This window comes from Bos taurus, chromosome 8, assembly GCF_002263795.3.
Source record: "Bos taurus isolate L1 Dominette 01449 registration number 42190680 breed Hereford chromosome 8, ARS-UCD2.0, whole genome shotgun sequence".
NCBI lineage: Eukaryota > Metazoa > Chordata > Mammalia > Artiodactyla > Bovidae > Bos > Bos taurus.
Window position 1 is genome coordinate 30071361 of NC_037335.1, and position 14260 is coordinate 30085620.

At 34.5% G+C, this 14260-nt stretch overlaps 1 protein-coding gene across 10 annotated transcripts in view; it reads left to right on the plus strand.

The window, feature by feature from the left end:
- The window catches only part of NFIB (nuclear factor I B), a 256854-nt gene that overhangs the window by 219627 nt on the left and 22967 nt on the right, over positions 1-14260 (plus strand). For 3 of the 10 annotated variants that reach the window (XM_024995860.2, XM_024995864.2, XM_024995869.2), the window contains exons 9-10: positions 3664-3829; positions 6864-6946. In XM_024995860.2, the coding sequence (XP_024851628.1) occupies positions 3664-3829; positions 6864-6946 (249 nt within the window). 10 annotated transcript variants of the gene reach the window in all.

Sequence of the window (14260 nt, forward strand, 5' to 3'; positions counted from 1 at the left end):
CAGTGGCTTTAAGGATTCTTTGTATAAATGGCATAGCTCTGCGCCTTCTTCACTTCCTCAATATATGATTTCTCCTATGGAGAGGTCGCATCATGGGGATTTGGTACAAGAGGATTTTTCGTTATCAAGTAGACAGTGTACCAAACCTGGCCTATCAATCATCATCATATCCAAAGTCTGTAATGTAATTTCAATCTTAGGGTTTGGTATTTGGCTTTGCTATTTTACCTCCAAGACTCCTATCTACTTCCAACCACCATTTTTAATGCTCTGAGGGATTTTTGTAAGTGTTCTGTCATTAATGCTTTTCATTCACTAAAATGCCAGCAAATAGCGTGTGCATATTAATTGGGACTTAAAAAAGAAAGATCTGAAAAAAAAAATCCCTTTGGTGTTAATTGTTAAAATGGAGCAAAATGGTCCCTTCTGAATTTTTTTTTAATAGCATATTCAGCACTGTTTTGGTTAGTTAAAATTAAATTACTTGTACTTGTTCCTCCATTGACTAGTAATACTAAGTATACCATTCTTGAATTTTGAATTTAAAGTTAAATGATTTGTGTTTCAGAAGAAAATGTTCAAATGGTATAGCTCTTTTAATGGCTATAATAATTATTATTAAGTAAAACAGGATCTTGGTATATCAATTTAGAAATAAAATTTGCTGTCAGAGCATAGATGCAGAAGTCTCAGTTCCATAGAGCATTTTGCTAGATTCAGCTGGGAACAGTGCACACAAGGTCTGATTTTAATTTGTGTAGAATTTCCATGAATAACAAAGTCTAATTAAGACATCCATTAAAAGTCCTTAACGTTAATTCAGTGTGGAAAATCTTAGAGTTCCATTGGATTTTTTTTTAACTGATGTCTTAATTAGGCACTGTTAGGGGAAAAATTATGCAAATTAAAATCAGGCCTTTAGTGTTCTGCATTTCTTTAATTATTCATTGCTTGTTTTACGTATATTTCACTTTCTTTATAAGTTAAGGGGGCATATTAGGTGATAATCGGCCTATATTGTTCTCAGTTTTTCTTCATATTTTCAAGGTAAAGACCCAGCTTCTAAGAAGCATCTTACTCTCATCTCAATTGAAAAAAAAAAATCCCTCTCAGAATTTTGTATAATAGGAGCAATGTACTAAGTAGGATAATCCTTTCCTAATGCTGTTCATCTGCAGATAAGTTGTCTCTCTTTTCATATCTACAATATAAAAGTTCATCTATTAACAACCTTAAAAGAGAAGCTTGATAATGTGGCTTCATCTGTTTGAACCAGTAGAAAACTGAAAAAGAAATAACCCTTCCATTCTTCTGACCCTGAGTTTCAGAAAAGTTGTCTGCTTTGGCTTGGAAATTCTTCCTTTGTCACTTTTACTGTTTTTCAAATGAAAGAAACATCTGTTTGTTGGTTTATGTCAGTTCAGTTCCAGTAGACGAAGCATGCAGGGTGGGAAAAGTAATATCATATTTGGTGGCAGCATTTTCTTAGCAATTTTTGTCATTTTTCTGTTCTGTACTCTCAGGTAGGTACTGTCAAACTGTTTTGGTGAAGATAATATAGAGAGAGAAAGGCTTTTACCATCGAATGTACCACCAATGACACAGCAAGATCACTCTTCTTTCTTGGGGGAGATATACAAAGCAGTTTTTGGCAATGATCACATAACCAGAAGTTGATGACCTGCTCTAGAAACAAATTACTTTTTCACTTTGAAAGGAAAAAAAGTAGGCCTTTTATTATAAATGGTGGAGTTGTTTTTGCAGCAACATTATACCTGCTTTGATGTTTAACTCCAACTCAAAACCAGTTCATTTGCACTTCCAAATAGGACTCTTGATATTCACCCTTTTGGCTCTAAAAATGGGGGGCAGGCAGGAAATGAGTACTTGCTGACCTGTAGTCAACAAGTTGCCAGTTGACTGTTCCTTCCCAGTATCCTCCAAGGCTGCCCTGATTTTGCTTGTTAAGTCGAGCAACTCAGAAGCCTTGTCCTCCCCGCGGCAATTTGGAGATTATTTGCATTGCTGCTGCACTGGGTAGAGTGAGACAGCCATGCTATTTAATGGAATATTTTAAATAAAATTAGTCTAAATATATAATTCTTTCCTAGGTTTTCACAGAGGGGAAAATCGGGTCAGTTTTCCTGACTTCAGTTAAATACTTAATTTATTCATGAGGAATAGTCAGGATATTCAAAAGTTCATTCTTTATAGAGTAAGTCCTGTGGCCTCTGAGGCACCCAACCAAGATTTAGTTCATATCTCTAAGTTCTGATAGTTAAGTGTTCTCAGCTGTTCATCTTTTTCTTTAAAGAATCATTGACTTGTAATTTATATGCAGGCATTTAGATAAATATTCTGCTTTATTGCTTTCTTTGCCTTTAAAAGTGGTACAGATTATGAAAACTAAATATTTGTGGAGAATACCCTCATAGCAAGTTGTTATGTACATTATGTAGAGGAGAATTCCAACATGAATGCAATTAAGAATAGCATTCTGTCTAGAAAAATACATTCCAGTATTTCTTTCAAACAGTGTGCCCTTAGAATGGACACTATTTTTGTACTGGGGCTAAAACGCAGATAATAATATCTTTTCTATCATTGCCCAGGGATTTTCTCAGTTAACTCGCACAAATGTCAACAATCAATGTTTTATGCAACTCTCTAGGTCTGGCAATGGAAGAGTAAGAATTCAAAGATCAGAGTATATTTGACTGCCCTCTGCTTCACTTCAGCACATTTTAATTTACATTGGAAATCTTTTATTTATACGTGTATGGTCAGACCTAGTTCAGCTCTTTATATCATTATATAGACCCTGAAATTTTAAAGGTTTTAAATATCTTTCTACCTGTTTATATAAGTAAACCATCCCAAGTTGAGTGGAGACCCTAGAATCAGAGTTGCTTGATGTGTGTGTATGAGTGCACCTGTGTATGAGCAAGGGCTAAAATTTTTGTGTGCTGAAGAATGGGCCTTGACTATAAATGATGATAATCGTTAAGTTCAGTGTGTTTGGTCTCCTAGAAATTCTTGTCTTTGTTGTCTCAGTGATATCATTATGGTGGTAAACACTGTGTTCTGAGAGCCAAAATTGACTCATTGTAGCACATGAAGAGCAGGAAAGAAGGAGAAACGCTGCTTCTAATTCTTACTAGCTCAGTGATGAGCCCAAGCTAGCATATAGCTTGGTGGTGTAGCCACCAAGTCATGTCTGACTCTTGAGACCCCATGGACTGCATCCTGGCAGATTGCTCTGTCAGTGGAATTTTCCAGCCAAGAATACTGAAGTGGGTTGCCATTTCCTCCTCCAGGAAATCACTAAGGACTTCTGTTTTAGCCTCAGGCTTAGCATCAAAGTCTCCACTTGAGTTTTCTGTCCTACTCTATGGAAGGCTCAGTTCTGCCTGGTTCTCAGGGTGTTGTAGAAATGACTAAACCTATATAAAGTGCCTTGTAGCTGAAGACTTTCTTTTAAATGCTGCTGCTGCTTCTTAGGACTAACCATTGATGAGCCTCTCAACTCAGATCTGAGAGGGCTTGTGTGGTGGTTTCACACAGCGTGCAGGGTCCACTCAGTCGAGTGTGCTGGGTGGAGTTGTTGGACGAGATAACTGCCTTTTGGATTGCTTCACCCGGCATTCTGTTTTTGTTTTGTAGCCTAACAGCAGTGGTCAAGTGGTAGGGAAAGTGCCTGGCCATTTCACTCCTGTCTTGGCACCCTCTCCCCATCCCAGTGCAGTGCGACCTGTGACCCTGACCATGACAGATACTAAACCCATCACTACATCCACTGAAGGTGAGGCAGCTTCACCTACAGCGACCAGTAAGTATTTCTGTAGGAAATGAGAAATGTCCATCGAAGGCACCACTGGATATCTGATCCAAGGTGGAAAACACGGCAACTTTTCCAGCTACTCAACCAGATGGAGATTTCTCATTTATGTGGAACTAGCAGGCATGATGTAGCCTGGCTCTCATATGCTCTCTCTTATCAAATTTCACTCCGTATTTGAAAAGGGAGAAGCTTATTTGTTTGAGTAAATAGCTATAACAAAAATAGTAAGTCACGCCTGCTTGTTCAAGATATACATTGAAAATGCACTAAATGACATAACAGTGTACAAGGTTTTTATATCAGCCAAAGAGAGATTTGATAAATGTTAGTTATTGGAGCGTTCCTATAGAAATCAAGCCCCTTCACAAGGCAGACTGAATCAGTGCCTCTGTAAGGTAATTGCATGTTTACATCACTGTAGGTTATGTCATTGTGAGAAACAGTCACACGATATTCAGTGTAGAAAGCATTTCAAAGCTTAGTTTTAGGCACATGTCAACTACCTGCAGTTTCATTGTCTGCAACTGTTTTTTTTTTTTTTTTTTTGATTATTTACTCTATCATGGTGCATCGGGCGTTATGCTTTTTAGCATGGCCAGAACATCTGAAATGTCAGAGATTTAGCCGTAGCTAAATTGGCAGTAGCTCATACCAGTAACCCAAGCAATTCCTTTGCTTCTTTGTACAGAGTGCTCAGAAGTACACAAGAAATTATTGCAAAGCTTTTTAATTGGCTTCATCATCCAAGCTGCCAGCTTTCTAAAACTGGAGTTGATGTGCACAGACTGGTAATAAAGTGGAATGGATAAAGTTCTAGTCAGGAGGAATTAGCTTGCTTCTCTTTGATTATTCTTATTTCTTAAATCCAGAGCTTCTATTTGCATTGTTAGAGCAGGAAAATCCCGATGTTCTGAAAATTCTGTGTGAAATTATAGAGATTCAGAGCCACTGGCTCTTTCTTTATTGGCCATTGGAAAGATGCTCTTTTTTTGTGTGTGTGGCCCCTGAAAGACTTGGCAAGAACCTTACAAGAAAAGTGGACAATACTTGGTGTGTACAGTGAATTCAGCATTTCTTTCTCAAAATTCATGAGGCCCCATAGACTAATAAAAACCAGATAAGCTTGTAATCCCCATTAATAATCATTAATGCTTAGTAACTGGTTTGTTGATAGAGGGACCTACACTAGTGAATACTTCCCTGAATGCACAGAAATGGATGAGAGTCAAGGAAGATTAGGATCCTTTAGTGCTACAGGTTAGCCATGTACATTACAGTCGCTAAAATACTACATCCAGATTTCAAAAGTGGATGCCTTGGCATCTTTAAGCAAATGAAGTCAGAAGTTTAAATAAAAGCAAGTAGAAAACAAAGATTTTTTATTTAAGTAGCTAAAATTTCCAGAAACTTCTGGTACCTACTTTTATATTGCCATTCATAGATAAGATTCAAGGAAAAATCAAACTGAAATGATCACAGCTCACTTATGGGAATACTGTCAGCCTGTTTGTTAATGAACTCTTTCTTATACTCACATACAGGTTGATCAAAAAGGGATCGGATTTGATTTACAAAATCATAAAATAGTCAAAAGGAGTATCTTGGTTATATAAAGATAGCTTCATCAGTCCATTTTCCATCCTTCATAAAAGTGATATAGTGAGCTGTTTTTCTTTCCTATAAACAAAATTGTAGCTGCAACTCCGCAGGCACCACTGATAATGAAAAATTAGCCATTGAATTCATAAGTCAATAAAATTAAAGAAAATACAGAGGCCAAGGAAACCTCTTTTTCATGGTTGAAAAGAAAGAATAACACACACTTGGTGCCCACTCTGTGAAGGTGAGGCTCTTTAGTGCTGTGCATTGAATTCCAGAGATCTGGAGATTGAATGGGGGCCACTGGCTGTTTATGGCTGCCATTGCGTGAGTACTTCATTCAGGAATAAATAAAAGGTGAATTGTGAGCATCTTCACTGTTTTAAAAAGCTGACTTAAAAAAGCTTCACTGGATCAAATGAACATGGCAGAATTAACATATTGGTTTTTAAAAAGTCTTTTAAAAATTATTGTCTGGATTCCTCATCAATCTGGAGGTTTTGAACCAAATATTTTAGCTTTCTTCAGACCTAGAAATGTAACATAAATGATGACAATTTAGTTTTCCTGTTTATTCTGACGTGGAACAATGGGGTTGCTTAGTGCTTGGAAGATGCATCAGTCCTTTCCTTGTGAAAAGAAGCCAAAGTCTTTAGGACTAGGGAGACATTTTCTTTGCAAAATTCACTCTGCATCAAAAAGTACCTCAATGAAAAGTACGTGCAAGGTGAGACCATAATAATTTAAGGAGTATTCACCTTACCCACTTACTACCTGGTGGCCAAGTGTTTAAAAGGGGCTGTCAACTCCCTCCCTGGATCAATCACAAAAGATTGACTTTTTGTACTTCTGGAAAAGAAATCATTTTTTTTTTTTCCAGAAACATGTACTATCAAATACAATAAAAGTTCTCCTTCATGTTAATAATATTAACTTTTCTTTTTAGTAAGACATTTTTCATCCTGCATCATCAAGTACATCTGCTTAAATGCCATCATTTAAAGCTTTCACTTTTTCCTAACAGACTTTCAGTCTGATTTTACATTTAGAACCACAGACCATCATTGATTATTCTGTTGCTAGACACCCAGTATCTAGTAAAAAGTTACATCTAGAAAAGACTCTACTGCTTAGCCAGTCTTTGGTACTCCTGCAAGACTGTAACTAGAGTTTGTATGAGATGCCCACAGCAAAGGATAGGATATGGTTCCTGGATAGATTTGGTGGAGAAGGATAAACCAGACTTGAGGTCAACTATCATCTGTCACTTGGTATTCACTCACACAAAAGAGAAGAGAAATAGAGATACACTTTTTTTTTTTTTTGGTTACAAGTCCCACTTCTCTGGGTTTCTTTTACGTGGACAAGGTGTTCATTTGATAGTTCACAATTTTTATCTTTGTTTTTGTTCTTCCTTAATCAGCCTACACAGCCTCAGGCACATCTCAAGCCAATCGATATGTGGGACTAAGCCCAAGAGACCCATCCTTCCTACATCAGCAACAGGTGGGCAAGTTTCACCAGGTGTGATGGTGTAGCCACGCTTTCGCATTGGTGCTTTCTCCATGCTGTCTCTCAGATCTGGACTTAGAATGGGGCTCACGGGACTTCTGAGAAAGAAACTGATCATTTCATTTTCCAAACTATTTTCTCATTTATCTTTTGTTTCCTGTCTCTCTAAGCAGGGTTTCTCAAATTGGCTCAAGACCTTTTCCCTCTCTGTAGCATATATCCATAACATCCATGAAAACAGTTGTTTCAGCTAGAATATTTTTCTCAATCTTATTGGCTATTGAGAACTTACCAACAGCCTATAGCTTTCCAAGATGAAAATTGCCAACTATTTAAAAGGCCATTAGAGTAGAAGAAATACAACACAATTCACAGTTTGTGTTTTATTTTCCTGTTTTTGAACACTTACATGTTTCTAGTTGTTCTACTCCTCGTTTTGTTTTTTTTTGGTTCAAGAAGATGAATTATGAAACTGAAATCTCAGGCAACGCATCATTCCTATTTTAATAGGTTTAAATTAGTTTACTGATTTCAGATGTGATAAAACACTTTTTTTGGTTCTGCTTTCGTACATCATTTATGTTTCAAGTAGCATTTTAAATTTCACATCTCATTAATGCTGTAAATTTAATGCAAATGAAGTGTTTATCCAAACTGTGAAAATATACAGCCAGGATTAATGGTAGCTTATAAACAAATTAGCCATAGTCAAAAGCATGGACCATACAAATAAAAACATCCCATGATTCCAGTTATAGGATGACAGAAATAATTCTAAACACTTCCAAATTTAAATGTATTTTATGATGCATATGTTTGCTGCTCTCAAGTTTTGATAGCAGAGCAGTTTGAAATTAACAGTGTGCAAAATATTACATATGGAAAAATAGTCTATAATGAATCAGAAAGAGTTTACTCTTAATTTATAATATACATTGTATGTGCATCTGAATTTTTACAGATGTAACAAGCCTGTACAGGTACTCATGTCAGCTTCTTTTGTTCTAGACCTGTCCACCTAGTTTAATCATGCATATCTGTGCCTCACGTGGAATTTTCAAATCCTGCCCAGTTGCAGGCGAAGGTGGCAGACTGCTTATATTAAAGGTCACCACATGCAGAGTTCAGAGAAAATCATAAAGATGATAGCTTATTCAAGATACTTTACATTTTGCCAGGTTTAAAAAAAGCAAAACAAAACAAAAGAGTGAGAACTAACTAAAAACATCTGTACACAGTTATGAAAATACCAAATAATAATTAGTGGTTTTGCCAGCTATTGGCTTTTCAACATAATTTTCTGAAATGTTGCTTTTTTTCACCTCTAAAATTGCTATAATATGAAATGTGCTATAATTACTAGAATATGGTTCTGTTTGAAAAATGTATATGTTCCTTGTGTTTTTTAAAAAACTATGCAGGATTTATAGGTTTAGAAACTTATTCTTTTACAAATCATTCCACATATTTTCAGAGATATTCTTATCATGGGATTTGTATTCTTTATGACACATCTCTAGTTTTCAGTTAACTTTTAATTCATAGAATCATGCCTCTATTATTTAAACCTTTAGCCCCAAACACATTTAGAATATGATAACCACTTCCATGTATTTAGAAGAAATCGTCCCATCCTCCTGTCCTAGCCTAAGGCAGCTTTAATTTTTTAATTTATCACTTGTGACTATCATTAGAGCCTCTTGTAATTATGATCACAACAATTGATTATATAAAAGTTACTTCTCCTTTCACATGTCCAAGGATAAATCAAGAAAATTTTATAAGCATCAGGAGAATATTAGTGAATGTAGATAGAGTTCTGAGCACATAGATTGAAATATATATATGAGTTCCAGAACTACAAACTTTTTTCATCAAAGGCCACCACTTGTTATTTAAGTAGACAATGTCAAGTGAAGACCTCTTACAATATAAATATGATTTGATTGGTCAAATGCAATATATATTTATAGAATATATAATGTGTGTTGATCTTTAGAAGAAAAATTATTTGTTTCATAATGAAAAACACAGTGTTCAACTTAAATACCATACAAACAGATAATTTGTCCTTTGTATAATAAAAGAATTGGTGCTACTTTTTTGAATTGAAAGAGCGTGATATGCTAATTCATAATAAGCTACAATTTAAGACAAGCAGAAAATGAATATATATGCATATCTTACTGTACATGTATATTACTAAACTAAGGCTCTAGTTAAAGGATTTCATTTAGTTTAATCCTTTCAAATTTTAAAAGAATCCTAGAGATGAAATTTCATGTTTACTGTATAGGAACAGAGGGACAGAAATGGTTTGAATGACTTCAGCAGAGTAAAGGTTACTCTTTCCTACAGCAGAAATGAGATTGATTTACTGTGTCCTTTCATTACTCTCCAAAGATTTAAAAGAGACCACTCTTCTAGCAGCAGGTTTTAAATGCATTCGGTTTAAAGTACTCAGTGATGAATGAAAAGAAAAATCAAGGGGTACATGAAATAAAGGTAATCAATCATTTTATATTAGCTAGGAGAAATTCAAAATTAGAAAGGCAATGGTTTTAGTCTGAGAGAGTTCTTTTAAACATACCCCTTAGCTTTTAATATACATGACCCCTTAAGAATAAATATTGTCACCAGGTACATTCTTCAGTTTATTGGCGACTGTTTTATAAAGATTTATCCTTTTAGGTTATGAAAAGTATTGATGTGCATTGTCGAGTGCTATTTTTTTCTTAGAAAAGAACTTTAATATAGCCTATATAAATTAGAGTTAACAATAAATTTAAAATTGTTGAATAATTTTGACTATCTTTTAAATAATCTTTCCACACAGGACACTAAAGCAGAGCTTTCAGTGTAGTTATTTCTAACGTACAAGGACACTGGCTTCTTAAATTGAATGAAAATATTAAAATTAACCCTGTACTCCACTGGTAAGAGTAATATGTTCATTTTGGCAGATCTGAATACTAAAAGCATATGCTTTTATAACCATTAACTTGGTAAACATGCAGTTGTTATTAGTAATTATACATCTCTGTGCTCCTTTTTATAATGATTATTACTGATCAATACTGGTTGCTAACTGCCTTGAAATAGTAGTTTCTTCTGACATAGGAATTTCACTGCTGTTATAAATGTGTTATCTCATTTGAATCTGAAAAATAAAATCACACAGTCATAAAGAATATTTCAAAAATATTTCTTTAAACCAATTGAGTATTTTCAATTAAAAACAGCCCTCTAGTTAGTTATAATCATTAGCTCATGCAGGCTGATCAGAACTTTGAAATTTTCCTCTATCTCTTAACTCAATCTTGAGTGTTGTTCAAGGTCTGGAACCAGATTCTCTTTGGAATGATTGATTTATTTAATGCATTCACTATTGGCATGGGGGAAATCTTAAAATCAGAACTTCAATTGGAACTTCATTTTTCTTTAACTTTTCTGTTGGAAGATGGTGTCATGGCTTGAAGAACTCATGGGTCTCTGGCAAATTGAACTCTTTAGTCTTTGCTGAAAAATATCTTTTTACCTTTTCAGAAGTGTCAGGGACCTCTTCTCTGGCTTAACTTCATAGAAGTTTAGTAAAATGTGGTGTTTCCTTTCTGCCTTATACTTCCTAAATACACTGTGCACATTCATTATGATAGGCAATGAAGCAACTACATTTCCCAAGTTTCATCTCCCTAGGAAAATGGTAATTATATAGCAGAGTGTTGGGTATTGCTTAGAAAATACAGAAATTATTGTATTTTTGTATAAATCTAGACTAACAATTTTAGTATAAACAGTGAGTATGAGACTGCTTCCTTGAATTAGCACCGCTTTCTAATCTGATCAGCCTCATAATGAGCTTGCTATATTGCAGGTCTTTTTTCTTTGTTATCCTGGAAAGTTTGGTAATGTAAAAGAATCAGTTAATTTGGTGGTCACTATTATACTTGAGTGTGAGGTAATTATAAAAGTTTAAATCCTTACTATCATACATCAATACAACATATTTAAAAAACCCTTATTGCAGGTTAGAAATAAAAGTTTGTAGCTAAGAAGCTTCTTGTTTGGAAACAAAGGTTTACTATTGGAACCAGCTACTAAGAGTTTTGATATAGATTTGAGATGGAGCAAATGGAAGGTCACTTTTACCTTCCCTGAAACAATGAACTCAAGTGATCTCTAGTTTATAGGATACAAGGCTTATTTTCATATCTCAAAATTATAATCTCATTATATATGCTTATTATTAGAGCTTATTAATAATGCTACTTATTAATGAGTCAGTGGCCTAATCAGCTCAAGTCCTTCCATTACTTCTCAGTTGCATGGATTTTTTTGGTGCCCTGGCTTCCGCACGTTACATCTCTTGCATGGCTGTATGATGCTCTTATTTCAGTTTCAATCACTGGGCTAGTTTCTATCAAAATATTTTCAACACTTTTCTTGATCTAATTGTAAAACTAGAATTTGAAAGGACTTCTTGTTACGCTGAAAATTTCTGTTCTATCTTATGGCCTTTTTAAGACAATGCCTCTATAGGATTTTTTTTTTTTTATTTATCTAAGATATTCATTGAAATCTCTTTATAATATTTGTCCTGACAAATGGCATAGCCAAAGCTAGGTATATGAAAACTTCTGGCAAGGTAGTCTTTTATTAAAGGCAAGCAATTGAAAGGCCATGAGTGGACTATCAACAAACTTTTCAATAAAGTCAGGAAGCAGGCTATCAACACTTGGGCTGTTCTTATTGTGTCTGTTATCATAATTGACAGCTTGACGTAAAACCCTATCACATGACTTCTGGGTAGGTATGTAAATGGATAAGAGGTCACTTTTCACATATGCTAGCTGGAAAGGAAACACATTTAGAGGAAGTTTCACTCAAAATAATGACTATGCAAATGTTTAGCTTTTTGGCTAGTTCTTAAAAAAAAAAAAAAGAAACCTTCCAAAGTCTGCTTTTATCATTCATTGATTCATTCACTTACTGGTTATGAAATGTTAATATCCAGATAAATTATTCTAGATAGCATAAAAATAAAATTATGTTTACTGTAATCTTAAATTTCAGTCAACACAATCACAAAGGGAAAATTGTCTTTTCTGAAAATTTTAACTTTAGAACCTTTAAGTAGAATCAGGGGGAAATAGGAAATTATAAAAATTTATAATTATGGACATTTTAGCCTTAAAAATTTTTGAGCTGTACATGAAAAATAGGGTAGGAAAAGAACAATGACGAGCAAACTGGTATGGTGGGTGGGAAAGGGATTAGGAGTCAGGAGGTGTGGTTTTAGTGTTGACATGGCAGGACATGTCTAGGCTTGGACAAGCCTTGAAACCTTCTGTCCTGTGTTCTTATCTTGGAAAGAGAAAATGAAGAGGTTGAACTATAGGATCTCCAAGTTCCCTTGAAACCTTAAATTTTGCAGGTGAAAGTAGCCTCCACTTAAACATAAAAAAAACTTTCTAGTTCTTACAATTTATCAGTAGTGTTTATTTAGCTCATGAACTAGGCATACCCATTTAACTTAACTCTACCATGTTTATTAAATATTCAAGAAGCACAAGCTTCAGGAAGTAATATTAGATGTGACTTTAAGGTACCAGGATGACCTGGAATATCTTTTTCATTTTTATATGTTTATAAGTTCCACCTATATCATAATTTTATCTTGACCATTTTGCTTGTTCACTGAGACTATACCCTTTTCCTTCAGAGTCATTTTATCTACTCTCTGGGAGATAATTAATAAAATAAAAATCAATCTAAGAGTTTAGAAAGTATGGAAAGTGGAAAGTATGAATTTTCAAGGATTAATATTTTTAAGCACCCCACCCCAAAAGCACCTCCACACACCAAAAATCTATTTCTTTTTCTTTTTCCGGGGCTATCCGGAAAAATGAAGAAACCTAAAAAAACATAAAATACACCTTTCAAGATTCTGTCTTGAGGGTCCCTGTAAGGTTGGAAAATAAAAAGTGAAAAGATAAATTTGCCTGTGTTGATTATTCTGTTTACAGTTTAATGGTTTACTGGTTCAACTGAGAGCTGTTGTCATCATAAGAGACTGTTAGTACATGGGCCTATTTGCTGAGTCCAGCAAAGTAGAACGTTTTCTTACCTTCTTTCTCTTGTTCCCAAAGCTAATTGCCAGGCATTTACAAAAGCTCCTGTTAATAACAATGGAGCGCCTTCATGTGAATAAACAGACTCTTATTCTGAAATCACAGGCAATGCTGATTCTACCTACGTGAATATCTGAGTGCTCTGTAGGCTAGGACAAGATCCAGATCTTAGGTGTTTCCCCTTAGGCAGATTTTTCTGAAGGAAGCTAGATGGTCTCCATCCTTATTTTTCTGGAACTCATTTGAGTTAGACTTAGAATGAGGTTCTCATTCCAGAGCCTTTAGGGAACGTCATCCTAAGAACATCTGCAGTGAAAACTTGACCTTGCCTTCTTTTTAAGTTGTTTGGACTTCTTCAGCCCCATCTCTTCAGTCATAGCTTTTTTAAAGGAGAATATTAACTTCTTTACCTTACCTTCTGTTTTTTTTTTTGGAAATCTGGGCATAATTATTTTAATATAAAATTTTCCTTAATTTTCTAAACAATTTAATTTCATGTTTGTGGGTACATATAAATTGAAGAATTTAAATTTTATCTGTGTATTTATGTAAGAATATGCATACAATCAAATCTGTCAAAGGGTCTATATTGTTACAAATGTAAGAGTTGCTACAAACATACAACTTCAACTAAATTTCTAAACTACTTTGCTCCTGCTGTTTTAAATTTGGTTACTATCGGGGGCAGGGGGTGGGGGGAAGTATCCTCCTATTTTTTGAGGAAAAATTATTGGAAAAATCACTAGGGTATTATTGAAACCTTGCAGAAAAAATTTATGTTAATGAAAGGCATATATTTAAGTACCACTTAAAAATTTTAATTAAAAGGTAATTGATAGCTAAATTACATAACACCAACTCTCTCACAGGACAGAAATTGAGGATTCAGAACCCTAAATTCAAATAAGATTATTACCTATCATTTTAAACATTTAAAGCCTAATATAAAATCCATTTTGGTTAGGAATTCTGAATCATACTAACACCAACAATATTTAACTTTTCCAAAAAGAAGCTTAAATACACTTAATATTAACTTTTCATCAGCTGAGAATCTGTTCAAAATTTGCTGAGTCAGAACTATCATATTCAAACAAGATTCTTAGAAACTGATTTTGTTAGGAATTAGCATCATGGAAATTTTCAGTGAATATGCAGTTTCTATTTTAATTATTTT